This window comes from Melospiza georgiana, chromosome 10 (genome assembly GCF_028018845.1).
Source record: "Melospiza georgiana isolate bMelGeo1 chromosome 10, bMelGeo1.pri, whole genome shotgun sequence".
NCBI classification, from domain to species: domain Eukaryota; kingdom Metazoa; phylum Chordata; class Aves; order Passeriformes; family Passerellidae; genus Melospiza; species Melospiza georgiana.
The window spans coordinates 1,960,657-1,981,302 of NC_080439.1; the positions used below are offsets into that span (position 1 = coordinate 1,960,657).

Consider the following 20,646-nt stretch of genomic DNA (forward strand, 5'->3'; position numbering starts at 1 on the left):
AAAATTCTACAAGAAAAGTCAAGAATTTCTTAATAAAGATTAAGAAAAATGTGCCTCAAAATCTCACTCTCAATTAATCAATTTTTTCAGACAGAAATAAAATAAAATGTGGATCCACTTTTCTGAGAGGTGTTGCCACCAAGTAAGGCCAGAGCTGACTGAAAAAAGCAGAAGGTTCCAAATCTGTGGGGCCTGGAGAGCAAGAAATATAAAATATGTAGCAAAAGATGCATTTCTGTGTATTTTAGCCTCCCCATGGGCTGATTCCTCAGTGGAAGAGAAATTCTGGCAACCTCCCCATTATTATCCACCACCCACACCCCATTTTCCTTCTACAGCTCCATGGAATTTTCTCCTTCATCAGAGTTATAAAGCACCAGGGATCCAAACAGAATTTTTAAAATGTGGAGATACAAGAAAATTTAGTTTATATAAGCTTAAGAATATTTTCACTCTGATGACATTGATAAATACTCTTTTGAGGCAGGTTTGAGATAAATACAGGCAGGCTGATGTGGCTGCTCTGGACCCTAAAAAAAATCACTGAGCTGATTCAAAAATCACTGAATATTTTCCTAAAAAGCCCAAATTTTAATTCCCTGCCTTCCCTCCTAAACCCAGCTCCCAGGACCTCACCCTAGGCTGATTTATCTCCCAGAGGCATCTCCTGCACAGCCCAGGTGCATCCTCAGCTCTTGCCCGTGGTTGCTGGCACAGCTGGGACGGGGAAACGAGCACACCCCGTCATTATTTTGTGTTTATATGATTATTAATTACCAACTCCCAAATGTCCTTTCGATGATTCCCTGCTGGAATGTTCCTTTGCACATTCCAGTCCCTGTGCAGCGTTCCCTGTGGTCCCAGCATCAGCTGGAGGAAGGTTTCGTGCTGCAGGGGTTTAAAATTCCTTGCTGCTCTCTCAGGAGCCTTTCCCATCTCTGCTGCAGCTGGGCTGGGTTTCCTGGCAGCTTTTGGGGTTCCCTCAGTGCTGGGGATGGAATCAGAGAGCTGAATCCCGCTGGAGAAGGGATGGAGAATTCTGGGGATGGAATCAGGCAGTTGAGTCTCTGGAAAAAGGATGGAGAATTTCTGGGGATGGAATCAGGCAGCTGAATTCCTGGAGAAGGGATGGAGAATTCTGGGGATGGAATCAGAGAGCTGAATCCTCCTGGAGAAGGGATGGAACATTTCTGGAGCGTGTTTATTCACACTGTTCACAACTTCCAAGCTGAATGAGGAGAGGAGAGGAGAGGGAACAAGAGGCAGTGGCGGAGAGAGGGAATGTGAGATCCCTGAGCACTGGAAAATCCCCGATTCCCATCCTGGGCCACTTTGCTGGGCTGTCACTTTTAGCAGGGTGTTCTGAAGGAATTTTCTGTGGATTAATGGCAGGAAGAAGAATCATTGAGCATTCCAGTGGGTTTGGGTTGAAGGGACCTTAAAACTCATCCAGTTTCATCCCCTTCCAGGGGCAGGGACACCTTCCATTATCCCAGGCTGTTCCAACCTGGCCTTGAACACTTCCAAGTGTACTTTATTTTCTTTAAAATCTCCCATAGTGTTTGACAGGCCTGTGCTTGTTAAGACTACAAAAAATTTCCTCTACAGGTGTAAAACGGTTATAAAAATGCTGCCATTTCTTTACTAGAAGCAGATAAATTTTATTTCTTACTGCTTCAGTCAGCTGTACAATGTGTGCTGAAAATCTGCAAGATAGCAAGGGTGGTATCACCCCTGATTCAAAGAAAAAATACAGAATGATGCTGGAAATTGGAGAACAGCATGGTCAGAACTTGGTCTCAAGAATTCCCAGTTTAATCAGCTCTTAGTCGCAGCTCATGGCATTGTATCTGTGCCATTCTGGATTTGAACCTGGTTCAGGCAGCTTTTCCTTCCCAGTTCATTTGTTTTGCCCCTGAAAGCAGAGCAGGTGTCAGGTGAGGGATGCCCCAGCCTGGGCAGCACAGGGGAAGAACTGAGGGGGATAAATATTGGTGCCAGCTCAGAGAAAGCAGAGCCCAGCTGAGCAGGTGTTGCCTTTTCTCCAGCTTGGAAATGAAACTTGAGATGGTTTTATTAAGGAGGTAATAGAAAAGGAGATCTTTATTTAAAGGCCTTCAGGGCAGTTCTGGGTTTCACAGCCGCCCTAATTCCCTGGCCAGCTTTTATGGGACACTCATTTGTGACACTGTCAGTGTCACCCTGGAGCTGACAGAGGCTGTGCCCCATCCTCTGGGCCAATTTCTTGCATATTCCATGCACATTCCTGTGCTTTAGCAGATCCCTGCTCTCACTTGGTTAATGACCTCTCTTGATGCAGAGCTGAGGAAGCTCCTGGACTGGTCTGGCAGGTGTGGGGAGCTGTGGGAGATGGGATGACTCTGGCAGGCAGCAATGTCCTAATTAACTCTGGATTTGCATCCCAAACAGCAGCAAGTCAGCCTCAGCAGTGCAGCCCAGATAAACTCCTGATTGAGGCCCAGAAATTCCTTATCCAGTTTCTGTGGGGTGTTCTTGTCTTAGGCTGCAGTGCAGGATGGAACCAGGGGTGTGTATTCTACAGCAGCTGTTTAATCCAGGTGGGGCAGTGTTATTTGTCCTTTCCATGGCCCATCCCTCATAACTCTGGAGGAACATCCTCTGTTAATGGGGTTAACAGGAACATCCTCTGATAAGGGGGTTACCAGGGACATCCTCTGATACCGGGCCAGCTGGGGCAGTTCTCTGCTGTTCTTTGGGCAGTTTTCTTTATCTCACCCACAGCCAATCCTCCCTCCAGAAGATCTCTGCTGTTCATGGGCCATTAATTATTAATTATCTTCTGTCCATGGCCAGTGCGTGTCCCTGCATGGCTGATCCAATCCCACCATCCCATGGGGAGATGCTCCGCCCAGGGGAGGAGCCAAGCATTCCTACCTGGGTACAATCTGAGCTTTGGGACAGCACAGCAGCCTTTGCCCCCTGCACTCCCAGAGGAGCAGCTTTGTGCTGCCCTGCACTCCCAGAGGAGCAGCTTTGTACTGCCCTGCACTCCCAGAGGAGCAGCTTTGTGCTGCCCTGCATGGCCAGAGGAGCAGCTTTGTGCTCCCTGCACTCCCAGAGGAGCAGCTTTGTGCTGCCCTGCACTCCCAGAGGAGCCCAGGCCCATCTGCAGCAGCCCTGGAGCTGCAGAGGGAAACTCCCCCCTTGTGCAGGATCCCTGTTTCTGATGCCTTGTGCAGGCTAGGCCCTCGAACAGAGTCCCAGAATAAAGCAGGGATTTATCCAAAGGATCTCCTCCATGGATCCACCTTGGGCAGCACCAGAGCCCAGCCAGGGCTGCACCCAAGATGAACCAAAATGGCCCCAAAATGCACGAGCGCTGCCGGGGTCTGTCCCTGGGATCAGCTCTGCTCCATTTGCACCTTGCAGTTCATTGTCCCATTCCAGCTTTAGCCCAGGCAGTCCCACCCTGCTTGTTTTTCTCTCTCCAGCCCACGGGGTTTGTGCTCCTGGGCTGAGATTTGGGTCATTTGTCCTTGGTGCCCAGCTGGAGCAGGAATTGTTTTGTCTCCCTGCTCTGTGCACACAGCTCACCATCCCATAATGTGAAGCTCAGAACTCCACACTAAAGCAGCACAGAATATGAAAAATAGAAAAGCTCAAACCTGAGGCATCACTTCCACCCAACCATCCCAGGATTCTGTGAGAAGCACACTCAGATGCTGCTAGCTTAGCTAGAGTAGCAGGGCCTAAACCATATTTTATTTTTCCTTTTCTAATATCTCTACCTGTCTGCAGCATCCCACCCCAGCCCTCCAGACACCACAGAAAACCATGGCTGAGAAGGTCTGGTTGGAAGCAGGAATTCCTGAGGGACAAGGGTTGGACATGGAGAATTTGGTTGGAAGATTGAAAATGGAGCATTTTGACTGCTGCTGCCTGGGGCAGTCCTTCCCCATTGCTGCATTTTCTAGGGGAAAGGGCCAGCTCTTAAACAGAAAATTTGATTTTGTTGGAAAACATGAGGAGGAAAAGCAGAAGGCTGAGGGAGCAGGGCAGGGTTTGCTCCAGCTGAGCTCAGGCTGTGTTTGGGACAGGAGGGAGGGAAGGTGAGGCTCAGACATGGCTTGTGGCACATCATCCCCATGATTCATATTTGGAAATGATCTGGCTGCAGGCAGATAGTTTGGAACACCATCCATTATGCAGATTCTTACCTCGTTTACTTGCCCAATTAGATCCTTAAAGAGCCTCCAGCATTTGCGGCTTGCTCTTATTTTGCAGCTTTTCTGAGGAAAACTCACCCTCCTTTCCTTACACCAACCTGGTCCCCAAATCCCCTCCACCCTGGGGTTTCTGGATGAGATTTGGGAGATGCAGAGATTGGGAGCTGTTTGAAAATAATCCCAATCAGATGTTGCAAAAGAAGGTGGTGGCTTCACCGCAGGCCTTCCTGTGCCACATTTTTGTGGCTGCTTAACCCCGTAATTCTGTGGAGACACGTAATTGCCCCTTGTAGGAGCTCAGAGCCCCACGGGGGCAGAGGTGTTTTGGGAGGTTTGCAATCAGCCAAGGCATGAACTGTAAATATTTGTTTGCCTGCTGTGCTCCTCCCTGCAGAGTCCCTGAGCTTGGGCCCGGCCCCAGGATCCCGGTGCCGTGTCCTGAGTGTGGTGCAGGCAGAGCATAAATTATTGCACAAAGCAGAGTCCTGTGGCCAGAGGAGATTTCAGCAGGCAGCAGGAGGGCGGGGAGTGGAGGACACGCTCTGTAATTGAGGATCAGACTCCTGGGCTCTGCCTCTCCATCCACACGGGAGCTGCTCCCTGCCGGGCTCCAGAGCATCCCCTGCCCCGCACAGGTGAGTTCTGCTTTTCACATCCCAAATTTTACCTCACTGTGATGCATTTGGTGGGAAGAGGCTCAGGTGTCACCCAATTTAGTAAAAACTGTGTGTAAGGGCAGAAATGGGGGGGTTAATGAGGATATTTCCACGAGTAATTGTTAATATTTCAAGGGCAGAAATGGGGTGGTTAATGAGGATATTTTCACAAGCAATTGTTAATATTTCAAACTACAGAGGCATTTGTTTCACTCACCTGGCAGGAAGAAAAGAGGTGGAGGAGATATAGAAGCAAAATGTCACTAAAATCTCTGGGGAGTGGCTTTTTTAGGGTAAAATCCCACTCTGTTTGGGGCTGTGGAGTTAATGGCATGTCATTTCTGAGGGATAAATTTCTTTCCACAGATTTTGACACCAACAGGGGTTCTTTACTTCCTAATTAAAAAGTGGGAAATCAGAGGTTTTGATTTGTTGCCTCTTATTTACCAAAGGACAGAAAGTGTCAATAACTGAACTAGTCCGGTTTTCCCTTTTGCCCTCCAGTTCTGTGTCCTGCTGGTGCCATAATGCAGCACTCAGTAACTACTAGCATTGATTTATTTCTTCTTTAAAAGAAATTTGTCTTTATTATTATTTTACATTATTATATATATTACATACAACATAATATTTTATATTATACACTAAATATTATTATAATTAGTAGTAGTAGTTATAATATTATTAGTATTATTAGTATTATTAGTATTATTATTTAATTCTGGCAACCGATCAATTCACTCCCTGCTGCAGAAAAAGCTGGATAACCTGGATGTAGTTTCCTTTTATTGGAATTCTGTTTGTGTGGAGCTCTCCATGCTCTCAGTTTGCACCTGGAACTTCCAGCAGCGACTGGAGCATGAGACAAAATCCAGCCTGCAGTGGTAGGAATTGGCCTTGTAGCAAATTCTGTGTAGAAATCCACAGGTGGGGAGGAGGAGGAGGAAGGAGAGAGGGCTTAATAGGAGTTTTAATTAAGCTGCTCCAACAGAGCCTTGAGTAACCCAGTGCAAGGTGAAATTCTGGCAGAGTTTGGCCTGGGGAATGGAATTGCCACAGCTCTTGGGTGAAATGAGCTCTCAGGGAGCCTCCTTGGTGAGGCTGGTGCAGTGTGAGGTTCCCATTTCCATGATCCCATTTCCATGATCCCCCACTCTTCAGGAGCAATGTCAGGTTCCCATTTCCAGGTTCCCATATCCATGATCCCCAACCCTTCAGGTGCAACGAGAGGTTCCCATTTCCAGGTTTTCATTTCCATGATCCCCAACCCTTCAGGTGCAATGTGAGGTTCCCATTTCCAGGTTCCCATTTCCATCGTCCCCCACCCTTCATTTCCAGGTTCCCATTTCCATGATCCCTCACCCTTCAGGTACAACACGAGGTTCCCATTTCCAGGTTCCCATTTTCATGATCCTCCACCCTTCAGGAGCAATGTCAGGTTCCCATTTCCAGGTTCCTACTTCCATGATCCCCCATCTTTCAGGAGCAATGTGAGGTTCCCCTTTCCATGATCCCCCACCCTTCAGGTGCAATGTGAGGTTCCCATTTCCAGGTTCCCCTTTCTGTGATCCCTCACCCTTCAGGTACAACACGAGGTTCCCATTTCCAGGTTCCCATTTCCATGATCCCTCACCCTTCAGGTACAACACGAGGTTCCCATTTCCAGGTTCCCATTTCCATGATCCCCCCTCTTTCATCCCACAGGGAGCTCTGGGACTGGGGATGGATGTGAAGAGCACCCCAAGGTACCTGTACTGGCTCTTCTGCCAGTTTGAGCTGATCACCTGCAGTTACCTGATGGAGCCCTGGGAGAAGGTGCTCTTCTACTCCTTCAACCTGGCCATGCTGGGGCTGCTGCTCTACACCACCTATGTGTGCCTGGCTTTCCACGCCAGCTCGGCCTTCCAGCTCCTCTGCAGCTTCCTGGGAAACCCACGGGAAAATTCTCTTTCTGTGGTGAAGTAAAACCTCAGCCTGCCTTGGGCATCAAAGAGCTTCCTTATGCCATTTTTGTCCAGGAGCAGCAAACTCTGCTTTATCCTCGCTTCGTGTTTTGCTCTGACAGGAAATTATTTTTGCTCCAATCAATCCCTGTTTTTACTCTTTGATTCTTCAAGAGCTTTCAATTTTAGTGACCCACTGGAATTACAGAGCTGGGATTGGGACAGGAACAACCCCCCTGAAGATTTTGTTATTCCAGGGCACAGGAACAACCCCCCTGAAGATTTTGTTATTTTGGGGAAGGAACAACCTCCCTGAAGATTTTATCCCAGGGAAAGCTGTTTGGATATGGGAAGTTTCCATCTGGAGAAACGAGACAGCATGGATTTGTTCTTGTCTGCCAGAAGAGATGTGCACACAAAAATCCTGGACGAGTGGGAGCTGCTTCCCTGAGCTTGCTGTGTTCTTATGGAATGATTTCAGGATTTATTCAGTCTCCTTGATTGTTTTATACAATGAATTACTTGGCTGGCTCGTTATCATGGTGCAAACAATGCCACTGATTCATTAAAAATGTGAGGATGTGCTGCTGTGAAAATTTCTGATTAAATTCTCAGATTCTTGGGCTTTATAAAACCAGATAGTCTTTGGAAGATGAGTAAATCACATGCATCATAAAGAGAATATAACACTACAGATTCACTTGTGGTTGGGTTTCAGTTGAAAATAAACCCCTAAACATATAAAAATATAAAAATACAGTGTCTCCTTTTTTTCCTAACCCTTTACTCCCTCGATTTCACCTTCTAAATTTTTGTTTTGGGATTTTTCCCGAGCCCCTGCGATGTCCTCTCCTTCCAGAGGATGGGTTGTTGCTGTAGGTGGCAATGCAGGGAATTAGGGAATGAGGCTTGATCACAGGAGGCATCAAAACAAAGTGAAGACATCAATTATGTCATTTGTCACCTCAGCTGCTTTCCCAGTTTATAATTATGGGGAAATAAGGCAGGAGATGAAAATAATTTCTCTAGGAAAATGAGGACAGCTGTGCTCAAACTCCCAAGTCTTTTAACAATTATCTCTAAGTTTGTAAAAAAAAATCTATTCAATACTTCCAAACTTGGATCCAATGGGATGTTTTATTCAAGTAATATAATGGTTGAAGTAGTAATTAGTGTAGATTTGCTTTCATGCTTAGTCTGCATATTATGTTTACTGATATTTATCAATATAATTTGTATTTACTGATGTTCAGGAAGAAGAGGGAGCACACAATATTTTAATTATATCGATCATTAGCCTGTTTATGGAGACAGTGAGTTTTCCCCAGCCTGTCAGTCCCTAATACAGAGAAATACAGGCAGGACTTTGCATTAAAGGTGCAAAATCTGTATATTTCTCAAGATTATGAAAATAACTATTGCTCAAGCTGTGCCTGGGAGTGAGCCCAGGGCAGGAGCAGGTCACCCTCAGTCCCTGCAGGACTCCACAGGGACATCCTGAGCATTTCTGGGCACTCAGGAATCCCAGAGCAGGCTGGCGGAGCAGGTTGTGTTATTGTATTATTCACCCTGCTGGTGTTACTGCTGCCCTTTCCCATGGGGGTTTTGGGGTGCCTCTTTCACAACACCTGGGCTAGGATTGGGATGGGATTGGGTGCAGGACTGGGGTGGGGCTCTGCTCCCATCCCCAGGTCCCAGCTGGGCTGGGGGAACAGGACAGAGCCAGGAAAGCACCAAAATCCAGCAGAGGAAACAAGGGGGCCAAGGGGCAACCGGAGCTCCCCAGAGTTCCTCATTCATTTTCCTCATCCCCCCCCTTTCCCCTGCCTGTCCCAAGCCTCCAGGATTTACAATATCTCATCCCAGTTCAGTTCCCAGCCCTGCCTGGGCAGGTTCCTGCCTGGGGGTTCTGGATTTGTCAGGTCAGGCTCAGCTGGGATTGGGATCAGGATCAGGATCGGGATCAGGATCAGGATCAGGATCAGGATCAGGCACAGGGTGGAGAGCGGGGAAAGCTCCTTCCCCAGAGGCTGCTGCGCACTGCCCAGGCCCCCAGAGAAAGCCCCAAGGCTGCTGGAGCTCCAGGAGGGTTTGGGCACCACTCCAGGGATGCCCAGGCTGGGATTGTTGGGGTCAAACAGGCTCTTTCCACATTTCTCCAGATTTTTCCAACCAGCTGCTCTGAGTGGCCACAGCACTGAGTTTTTCCCACCTGATTCTCAGTGTTCCAAACCCCAATGGATGAATGGATGTATGGCTGGAGCAGGAAGTGTTCCCAGAGGAATGGGAAATGGAATATTCCCTGCACACCCTTCCCTGAGCACGCTGAGGGCAGCTGTGTCTGTCTGGGGGAAGTTTCTGTCCTGGCAGAAAGGAATGCAAGGTAACATTCAGCACCTTTCAGATCCCTGCCACGTGAAAAGGAAATATTCAAATTGCACAACTTAACCCACGCTGCTTCAGCAAGAGTGGAAACTAAAGAACAAATAAGAAGCAGCTGCTAAAATCCACCTGCTCGTGCTGCTCACAGCAAACCTTTGATGTTTCCAGCCAGAACACCCTGCTGGAATCCCAGCATCCTCCTTAGGAGTGATTTTATTGTAGGACTTTCACACCTTATCTCCCATGAAACTTTAATTTTATTGATCCAAAGAGTTTGCACTTCCTAAAGGCACTAAAGATGGTTCTGCCCATGTGGAATTTCAGCCCCTCTGCTGCTGATCACCTCAGGAGTTTTTAGAAGCTTTCTAAGATAATTTCTTGCTCCTTGTTCCTGTCATTGTTTTGCACTCCAACAGCAGCACTTTGCTTCATTTCCAGCCACGTGTAATTGCAGTTCTTATCTCTGCTCTCCATCACCTGACCTGAAAATCCTGCTTGGAGAATGAACCTGTCAGCACTTCCTGGCCGTGCATCCCACAGGACATTTCCATGTGCAGGGTTGCTCAGAGCAGGGGGGAGTTTCCAGCAGCTCTGTTTGCTTTTCCAGAGCTGACCTGAAATCCCTCTGTCCTGCCTGGCTGGAAGTTTCTGCTTCGGTTCCCTGCCCAGCTGAAACTGCTTCATGCAACAGTTGAGTTCCAGTTTCTCTGAGACAGGAAACTCCTCCTTCCTCTGCTGCTGGCATTCCCAGTGCACAGCAGAGATATTACATTAAATAGATTTTTCTTAGATATTTTTCCAGGTGTTTTTTCCAGGGATCAAGGTGTGAAGCACCACTCTCAGCAGGGTGTGCAAACAGCACCAAATATTTCACAGCTTCAGGAGTTTCCTTCCATCTCACAGACCTCACTGACAGAGGTGAGTTTAAAATTGGCTTTCAAGGCTTTTCAATCCTTGTTGGGGATTGTGCAATTTGAGTATTCAACTTCCTAAAATGAAAGCATCATCCAAAATGCTTTCATTTTAGGAAGATTTGAGTATTTCAATTGCACAAAATCCCTTCAGTTTCTTGCTTTACCATCAGGCTTTGCTTTTGTTTGGAACTGAAACCCTGACAAGTTTTAAACTTCATTTTCTGATTTGGCTTAACCAGGTTCCCATCTTGTATTGAGGAGGAAATGGAGATTCCGACAGCAACGAGATTCTTTGTTCCATGATTGTGTCCTGGAATGAGCTCCAGGAAACTTTCCCAAATCCCCCTGGATCTCCAATTCCCCCACTCCTTTCACCTGCTCTGGGTGCAGGAACAGTGACACCAGGTGGACTCTCACGTTCAGCACATCCCGATTTTTCCATGGATTCTCCTGCAGGAGAACGGGGAAGAAATGGGATTGGATCCATCTCTGTCAGTCCCAGGGTGGAAATGGAGCCAGACTCTTCCCATTGGCATTTCAGAGAAATGATTCCAAATCCCAACAATCCAACAGAATTTGGATCGTGCCCTTGTCCAGCTTTTTGTGGGAAACTCCCTGACACAACATTCCTCTGGAATTCCCTATTTTAAGCTGCTTCCAGTGAAATAACACTGATTTTGTTAAGTCCCCACCAGATCAGTGTCTCAATTCCTCAGCTTGCAAGCTCCCAAAATTGGCCCAGGAGCTGTCCCTGGAGGGCAGCCACGCTCAGGCACCTGGCCTGAGGTTAGAAGTGTTTCCCATCAATATTTCACCTCAGCAATTTCCATCTGGGAAAATCTGGGAGCCCTGGAGTTACATCAGGCCATCCACTAACAGATTTTTAAAGCAGTTAAAAGTGAAATCATCACCTTAAGCTTTTCATCATCAACATACAAGACTTTTATCTAGGGAAAAATAAATAAAAAATGAGTGTTTGCCCATTCCAATCTCCCTTTTCTGTTCATTTTCCCCCTCAGTTATCCAGCTTTAGTGCTGTAAGCTCTGACTTACAAAACACATTTTTTCACCATTTTCTCTGAGCAAAACATAATTCCAACATTCTGCACAGCTTCTCCCATGACTTCCAACTCAAAATCCATCAACATCTGGGTGGAAATGCATCATTGAGCAGGTCTGGTTAAAACCCTGAAGGATTTCTGTTGTATAAAAGGAGTTTTTTGTGGCTTAAGTCAGAGATTTTCAGGAAGAGCTGCAGGGACAGTGGCAGCTTTTATCCAAGACAATGAATACTTTGTTAACTTAAAATATTGGTGAATATTTAATTTGTTGGGCACTTCCTAAACCCCTCTGAGCTCCCAAAGGGGCACCGGAAGCTTGGGAACCTACAGAGACCCAGCTTTGGTTGTGGGGAGCTGCTCCAGCCAAAATCCCACAAATCCAGGCAATGCTTGCATCCAAGGCCTCAGCAGCACAAAATCTTCTGATAAAAGATCCATGGAAGCTTTTCCAGGAAGGGGGGAAAGGAAGAGGGAAATCTCCAGGGATAACCAGCGCAGCAAATATCCAGCATTCCTGGGAGAGTCCAGCAAGGAAAACAGGGAGGAGGAAAAGGATAGATGGAAACAGCACAGTTTAAACTCAGATTTTATTACCCCCCCAACACCTGCCACCAACAGGGAGTTCATTATTCTGTCCTCTTTGGACTTGCAGAGGATAACTGGATTTGAAAATGAACTAAAAAATGATGAATCAAAACATCTCAAGAGGTTTTTAATCCTTTATAGCTGGTTTATTAATTGATTGCTGTGCATGTTGCTTTAATCCACTGATCCAGACATGGGATACAGTTCAACACTCATCACACACTCCACAGGATTTTCCAATCTTCCTGATCAAGGGCTTTGCAGGGAAGTTTTCTTTGTGTAAGGGAACAGAAATTAGTCTTGAGCTTCCCTAAATATGGATATATGGAATAATCTACAGGTATCATAAAAGGCTTCAAACCACTGTGCCAAAAATGGGGAAAACCTTCCCCATGTGAGAAATTAAAGCTGTAACAGTAGGTAGGGACTCTACCTAAAATCCAGGGAACTGCAATAAAATCTCTCCCTCTGGACATCTTTCCTTATTTTCTCCACTGCAGAAACTGCATGGAAAGATCCCTCAGGGATGGGAGGAACTTGTGGAATTTATATTGCAACGCTTCCACCAGAAATTGAGCTTGAATTGCTGATTCTCTGGGATATCATCCATAAAATATGAATTCCAGGCCATTATTTTGGGGTGCATGGGAGTTTTGTCACTTTTCCTGGCCCTGTGATGGTTAATGATGGTCTGGGGAGTTTTTGCTCCCCAGGGAATATTTATTGGCTGTAAGGCACTGTCCTCACTCTGTCAGCATTTCTGCTCCCTCCCCTCCTGTGGCGTCCTGGGAAATGTGGAGATCTTCCAGCATCTCAGCCAGGCTGATCCGTGGAGCTCCATCATCATCTGTGTCACTCTCCACTGGAATATCTGCATCTAACAACACACAGAAACCCCCCAAAAATCAGTTAAGCAAAGAAAACAAACATCAAACCACCAGAGCAACACCAAGGGAAAATGGGGGTAAAAAATCAAACCAACAACACCAAAACAACCAACAAACCACAAAACAAAAAACTCCTCAGTCCCCTCATGGAAAAAAATTGAATTCTGTATCAAATCCTTCCCCCAGCAGAGATTTTGGGTGCAGGAGAAAAGTTCTCTTTCACTTAAAGGCAAGGAAACAAAACCCATCAGGTGAAACACATCTGTGAAATACTTTGCAACATTTCTCCAGGCACGAAGAGTTTGGAGAATGTAAATAGAGAATTCCAGTAAAGTTGTTTTGCCTCAAACACGATTTAAACATGATTTAATTACACCCAGTGAGGGAGTTAGAAAGGCCTTACTTCTGTAAATGTTGACATTTTTCCTGATGGTCTCATCCTCTTCCAGATCTTCAAGGAAGTCCTGGTATTGTCTGTAAAAGATGTGGGATGTATTTACTCCCTGTTCCTTTGGATTTATGGAAATTCATTCAAAGTGAAATCACAGAAACAAAACCCCAGAGCATCCCCACATTTCCAACTCACCGCTGATTTACCCTCACCTATTACTTCCCAAATCAATTATCTCTCATTTTCCCTTTTTCCCTCTCAGCTGGAGGTTATTCAGAGGCTGCTTTGTCACTGAACAAGGAGAGCAGATACTGAACCTTTCATCATCTGTGTCTGAGGCCTCCCTGTCCCTCTCCAGCTCCTTCAGTTTCCAGTTCCTGCGGCGCTGCCGCTTGCAGCGGTCGAAGCTCTTCTTGATCAGCACCTGCAGGGAAAAGCAGCTCCTTTTTCCACCTCCCAAAACCCCAAATCAGCTCCCAAATCCCCATCTGGGCATCCAGAACCAGCTGGGCTGCCACTCAGCAGTGTTATATTGAATTTACAGGGAGTTTGTTGGTTCAAATATGTCCAAACACTTGGGGAATGGTCCTGAAGGGACAGGCACACACTGGAGTTATTATTCAGCGCCCAGGGATTGGTAATTGGAATAAAACCAACAATTAATGTATTAGCTAACCATGGTAATTGGAAAAAGACCCAAACAATAAATGTGTTATTTAACCATCACTCAAATATTTAAGGAAATAATCCTTCAAAATCAGATGCTGCTCAAATGTCACTGTTAATATCCTCTCTTCCTTCAGGCACTGCTCACTATGAAATCACACTCCCTCCTAGCCTGGGTAATGGAGGAACTTTGGACAGAGAAAGGGATTTTCTTACCACGTCAGGGATGTGCTGGGGGTTCATCTTGTTGGCAAATTCATCATTTAGGTTGCAGTTGGCCAAGTCAAAGCTAAAGCAGAAATACGGTTTTATTCTTCTTTATAAAAACCCTGACCTCAGTCTATCGTGTTTGTGCTAAAGGGCAGCACAGGGCAAGGTGCAGCTCCCAAGGAACAGGAATATTTCCAGAGGAAGGGAAACAAATAAAAATCCACATTAATGTGCAGCTCTCCTAAGTCTGAGCAGCTGCAGTTCCCAAATCCTGCTCTGTTGGCACTTTCCAGTCTCTGGAATCCAAACTGCAACATCCACTGAGGTGCTGCTGGGCTCACAACATTCATGTTTAAACCTTTCTAAGCATCACCTAATTTGCCTAATCTTACAAATAATTCACATTTGTTATCACTGTATATGATATTCATTAGCAAACAAATAATTAATTGGTGTTTTAAAAATCATTGCCATTTATTTGTGGCTAAGTTGTGACTCCAAGCTGCACTCTGAAGGCAATCAGCTCTCTTATTTCTTACAATTCTTACATGGAAACTCCTTCTAGAAAAGAGATTTCCTGGATTAGGACCAGGAAATTCCCCACCTTTTGCTGCTTTCATTTTGAAATCAGAGCAGTTCAACACTTTCTGATAGCACATGAATTCAGTCATTAAATAATCATTTAATAAAAGTTCAGAAAAGAAGAACAGACCCCAAGACCAGGTCGCCAGGGTTCAGGATGTGCCCCAGGTGAGTGCAGCAGAAATATTGGTGATCTGTGTCCAGCTCTGAGGTTTTCCTGACCCAGGCTTCAGCCAGAGTGTGCTGTGGGAATGGAAAATAAAACATTCCTTAACCAAACCCAGCTTAACCCCAACATCTGCACTGATTTAAACTCCACTTGTCATTAAACTTGTGTTTCTGCATCACATCCAATGTATCCCTTGCTACTCCTCATTTCTCATTCCATAAAAGTAACGAAATGGACATGGCAACTTCCAGGAATTCCCAAAGGCTGTTTCTATAAAGAAACACCTATTTTAGCTTTTAACTGAGAAGATCCATTAATTCTAATTAGAAAGAAATGCTTTAACAAGACCAATTCAGTCATGAAAGCTGCAAAGTTAATATTTCAACACCCAGTAACAAGCAGAGTTTAAACTCTGCAAGCAGAATTCCTGGGAGTGGAATTCACCTCCTGCCTGTGCCATTTCCAAACCAAATGGTCCCAAGGAAAGTTTCTGCCAGTGGTGACACCCAGAACAGCCCAGACTGTGCCAGGCACACCCAGCCCACGAGTTCAGCTGAGCAGGAGGCCCAAAACACGAATTAAACAGAGAAACTCACCTTGTTTGAGCGAGCCCCTGCCCCAGCACCTTTTCTCTTCTCATGGACCCTGCTGATGTCCATGATGATGAACTCCTCCAGCTGCTTGGGGTGGAACAGGCTGTTGAAGGGGTGGCGCCAGTAGGTGTTGCCATCGATTTCAGCAACTGCAAAATGATCAGGGAGAGAATTTCTTGTGAAAAAACAACCATTAACTAAAATGCAGGCAACTGCCAGACACAATCTGTTCATCTCTGTAAGTAATTTAGGACATGACCCACATTGCTGCAGGAGCAGCTGATCTGTGGCAGACTTTGCTCAAAGGAATTTATTCCTGGATCCATCCTTTCAGAGGGATTCTGCTGCCCAAGCTCCCCAGCACACAGCAAGCAAAGCACAGAATTTCTGGTACTGAAGTGCCTGAAAATTTAATCCAGATGCCATGTAACTGTAGGGGAATAAAGGTGACACAGGTGAATGTTGAGAACATCCAGGAGCTCAAACTGAGCCTGCACATTCTGCCCAGGGGATCAAGCTTGGGGAACTCTCAGCTCACTATGAAATTTCTACTGCACATTCTGCCCAGGATCCCATGGGAACCAAGCCATGTAATTGTAGAGGAATAAAGGTGACAGAGGTAAATATTTAGAACATCCAGGAGCTCAAACTGAGCCTGCACATTCTGCCCAGGGGATCAAGCTTGGAGAACTCTCCGCTCACTACGAAATTTCTACTGTACAGATCAATTTAACAATATTAAGGTCCAAAGATCCAGGATTTTATGGAAACAAAGCCACAGTAATTGTGCCAGCAGAACCATCAGGGCTGGGGAAAAGCCCAAACTCACTCTGCAGAGTCCTGGGGTCGATGAGGTGGATGGTGCTGGTCACCCTGATGCACACACAGATCTGGCTCATGTTCCCCAGGCTCTGGGCCAGCTTGGGTGACAGACACACAACATTGTCCTGCAAACCAACACAACCAATTGACATTCCCATTTCCTCTGTTTCTTACCAAATCTTCTGAAACAAAATTTTAAACTTTTGTGGTTTTATTTTTCTAGCCCACTAACTTCAGCATTTCCTGTGTGGATCCCTCCCTAACCCCCCAAACCCTGCAACCTCCAAACCCCAACTCTGCCCACAACACCCCAAAGGTGAAGCAGAGGAAGCTCACCTTGCATATGGGAACAATTTCCACAGAGAAAGTGCTTTTGTAGTTGTAGACATTACTGTGAATGTCGTGGGAGATCAAACGTTGGGATGATTTGGATCTGTAAAACACAAAAATAAAGTTTCAGGAAACAAGAGACATCACCTGGAACAGGAGATCCTTGGAACAAAGTGTCTGCATCAAAAATACAAATATTGAGGAAGTAGAGGTTAATTTTACCATGGTTAAGTGGAAAATATGGGACTTTTGTAGAAGGGATTTTGTCTGTTTGGATTAAAATACAGATTTTGTACACTTGCACTTAAAAATTCTTTTAAAAGGAAGGATTTAAGACAGTTCCCCACAGTTCTGAGTGCTCAAGGCAATGGACAGGGGAGCTGTACCTGGATGGAACTGTGCACTGAAGGAAGTCCACCATCTTCTGGGCATGTTGCTTGGAAGAGTAATAGAAATCCAGGCCATCTGAAAAGCAAGGAAACCAATCTATTTCTATTCTATTTCATCAAATATAATTCATAAGCTTTTCTCTGCACAGCTTCCAGCACACAAACATGAAAACATCCATCACAAATCCAGGTTATTCTGCCTCCAGAGCCACTCACCATGGATTTCTTTGATCCTTAGTGTGTTTTGATGGAGCCTGTGCTTCAAAATCAGCTGCTCCAAATAGTAAAAAGTCTTCTTGTGCACAGTCTAAAGCCAAACAAACACAAAAGCACCAAGGTTGTTTAAGAAGCATCAAGTACAAAGCAGGATCTCTGAAGAATAAACATTTATTTGAAGAGATCACCTAGAGAAAGAACATCCAACTAAACAAAAATATTTCAGATTGCTCTACTTATACCAAATTATTTAAAGCTTCCATTTCTCATTTTTGTGTAACTGGTTGCTACAGAGATCTATTTCCTTTAAAGAAGAATTAAATATTTGCCCCACTGTTCCCAAACTGCCTTAAAATACAGGAGAGCATTAGTTATCCACACAAGATCCTCCTGCCAGCATCATTTTAAAGAATATTAATACTGGACAGCAAAAAGTTTTTCTAAACTGAGTTAGAAAAAATTCAACAACCTTGAACACAAACCATATCCCTGTGGCTAAATCTGAGTACATTTTTGTCTGAGAAACCCAGAAAATCACCCAATTCTTTGCCTGATTGTTCTGCCATGATCAAATAAAAATTCAGTTTGCCTCTACCTTCTGCCTGACTTGCACCACAGCTTTCCAGAAATCCTTGGCTTCAATCCTGTGACAGTCTTCACACATCTGAGACTGAACAACGTACTCCACCACAAACACCTGCTGCAGAACTGCCCCATTTATCACCTGCAAAACAAAATGTTCAAGGTTTAGGCTCTGGTTGGGTCACAAATAACTGCAAGACTTTCCCATCTTTACTGGAACAGACAAAAACTTTCTTCATTCTGATGAATGGCACTTCAGTGAAAAAATATAGGCAGGATGAAATCTAAAAATAGGAAAAATAATAATTAAAAAATCCTGCTGTTTGCCATAAAAGCTTTTTAAAAGCCACATGGAGAAGGTTGTGCTCCAGTTACCTCTTTCTGAACAGTCAATTTGAGCTTGATCCTCTTGGAATGTGGTTCTGTCCAAATGAATCCTGCATCAATCAGCCGCACCTGCCCGTGGGGAAGGACAAGAGCTCAGTAAAACCAAGCCTAACTCCACAAACACAAACAGTCTGTAGTGAGAAAGTGAATAATCTCAATTAAAAAAAAAAATATATTAATATCCCAAATCCAACTAATAGTGCTTAGCTAGAACATGGAGGTTGATTGACATAAAATCAAGATGCTCAGTCTCAGGTCCTTCCTCTAATAATATTCTGAACCTAAGGGATGCTTCTTTCAACTGAAACATGTGAATTTGAGTTAATCTATACACAGACCTCTGCAACCCTTTTTTGTATCATCATAAACCAGTGAGAACAAATATTGCATAAATAATTTCTGAAACGTGCAAAAACCTCTGAAATTGAGGTACATTAAAACCACACCAGCTTCCCTCAGTTCACTCTGTTCAGCTCCTATCTCTGCAGTAACAATTTTGCAGACCAGACTGTGAAATCCCAGCAGGATCAGTTCTCACCTTGCTCAGGGAAGCTTTGATTTTCTTCAGACACAAAGCCAGCAGCTCTCTCGATTCCAGGGCACACTGGATCCAGGTTCCTGGGGGCTGGAGGTACCTGGGATGCAGGGAGCATTTTACCTTACATCACTCCAAGGACGAGCAGCTATTTCCAAAGCTTTCAGTTCAGTAACACCAATGCAACTACAACTTTTAGAATCACAGAAAATCATGGCAAAGTGGCTAAGGTGATTGAGTTCATACCCCTAGCACTGCTAAAGCCATCAATAAACCACATCCCCAAATGTCACATTCACAGGGCTTTTAAATCCCTCCAGGGATGGGGATTTCACCAGGGCCCTGGGCAGCTGTGCCAGGCTGGACATCCCTTTCCATGAAGGATTTTTCCCAATATCCAAACTAACCCTTCCCTGGCTGTCCCTTGCTGTCAGGATGTTCTGCCAGGCTGGACATCCCTTTCCATGAAGGATTTTTCCCAATATCCAAACTAACTCTTCCCTGGCTGTCCCCTCCTGTCAGGGAGTTGTGCAGAGCCAGGTTCCCCCTGAGCCGCTTTTTCTCCAGGCTGTGCCCCGCCAGCTTCCCCATACCAAACCTGTGCGCTTTTACCTCCTTAAACCACGAAAATGATACATTCTAAGTACATTTTGCTGCCCTCCCCAGCGATCTCGCGGCTGCTCACCTCTCGCATTGCTTGCAGAAGTGCACCGTGCCCTGCTTGGGGATGCCCTCGGTGATGTCCACCTGGGCCCGCAGGCAGCCCACGCACATGTTGGCCGGGTTGGGCGGGATGGGGACACCGCACTGGCAGCACAGGCTGGGACACGGGGACAGAGAGAAGCACAGTTAGTCATGGCCACGGTCATGGCCACCGGGCACCCCGTTCCCCCGCCACCGCTCACATGTGTCCCTGCGCCGGGGCCGCGGGCGCCGGCAGGTACTCCATGGCTGCGGAACACGCGGCGCTTTCCGGCCGGCAGAGGAAGGGGAGGAGACGGCGGGGCTGAGCACAGCCCAGCCCCGGGGAGGGTGGAGCGAGGGGGACGCGGAGAGGCAGGCGGGAACCGTGAGGGAACGCGGAAAGGACCGTGAGGGAGCCATGGAGAGGCAGGCGGGAACCGTGAGGGGGCTGTGGAGGAGCCCTGATGGAGCCCGGAAAGGACCGTGAGGGGCCATGGAGAGGTGGGGGAAGCGGTGAGGGAGCCGTGAGGGGATCATGACGGAACTGTGAGGGAACGTAGAAAGGACTTTTACGGGGCCATGGAGAGGCGGGCGGCAGCTCTGAGGGAACCGTGAGGGGGCCGTGATGGAGCCGGCATGGAGAAGCGGGAGGGAACCGTGAGGGAGCCATGGAGCAGCCCTGAGTGAGCCCCGAAAGGGCGTGAGGGAGCCGTGGAGCGGGCGGGAACCGTGAGAGACGTACGTTGTTAAAATTCATTAATTAAGAATTAAATGATAATTTTATTTACAAGGACCACCCGCACAGTCCGTTCGCTTTGTATTCCATTTGTAATGTACCATAAGCACCCTATGGAAAGGAGGAACCGCCGTGGCAGGGGGTTAGAATTAAATGACCTTTAGGGTCGTTTCCAACCCAAAGCATTCTGTCATTTGATGACTCTGTGACACCGAGGTTTGTTTGTAGATCAGCATTTGTTTCCTGCAGGTTACGCTGGGGAAAAATAAAGCTGAATTGCATCAACACGTTGTGTGGGATTTATTTAATGTGGTAACATCCTGATGGAAATGAAGAGTTCTTTCACTCGAGGACTGAAAATCACAGCCTGTCAAGCTGTCTGCCGTGTTTTTAATTCTTTGGCACATTTTTCTTTGGTGCGATGCTTGTGTTCACACACTTACTCACTTCTGCTCCTTTGAAATTAAGTTTCTTTGCAGACCTCTCTGGAGACTCTCTATGGACCATATTATTAAAACAATGAAAGGAAAAAGCACAATAAAAAATAAATGTTTCCCTGCTCTGAAGTTTTGTTTCAGAACCTCTGCTGCACAAGTGGGTGTTACATAGTTTTCACTTTGAAGCCCTGATGAATCACTCAATCTTTGATTTGGGAAATAAAACATTTCCAGGCTGGCATTTGGAGACTGGCGTTGGGAGAGGGGTGGGACAAAGTGTG

General features: G+C 46.0%; 2 protein-coding genes across 2 annotated transcripts; one reads left to right on the forward strand and one right to left on the reverse strand.

Moving 5' to 3' along the window:
• Positions 1-6,586: 6,586 nt before the first annotated feature.
• Positions 6,587-6,829, forward strand: LOC131087716 (serine palmitoyltransferase small subunit B-like). Its single transcript, XM_058031550.1, has one exon. It carries the CDS (start codon positions 6,587-6,589, stop codon positions 6,827-6,829), a length of 243 nt encoding a protein of 80 aa, XP_057887533.1.
• A 5,022-nt stretch (positions 6,830-11,851) lies between these two features.
• Positions 11,852-19,478, reverse strand: NMD3 (NMD3 ribosome export adaptor). Its single transcript, XM_058031072.1, has 15 exons — positions 19,414-19,478; positions 19,194-19,328; positions 18,512-18,608; positions 17,962-18,042; positions 17,600-17,728; positions 17,005-17,095; positions 16,786-16,864; positions 16,406-16,502; positions 16,077-16,194; positions 15,251-15,396; positions 14,616-14,728; positions 13,910-13,982; positions 13,345-13,451; positions 13,040-13,110; positions 11,852-12,626 (listed from the first exon to the last, which is right to left on the reverse strand). The coding sequence occupies exons 1-15, from the start codon at positions 19,455-19,457 to the stop codon at positions 12,493-12,495; spliced, it is 1,515 nt and encodes a 504-aa protein (XP_057887055.1). The 5' UTR covers positions 19,458-19,478; the 3' UTR covers positions 11,852-12,492.
• Between the last annotated feature and the right edge of the window lie 1,168 nt (positions 19,479-20,646).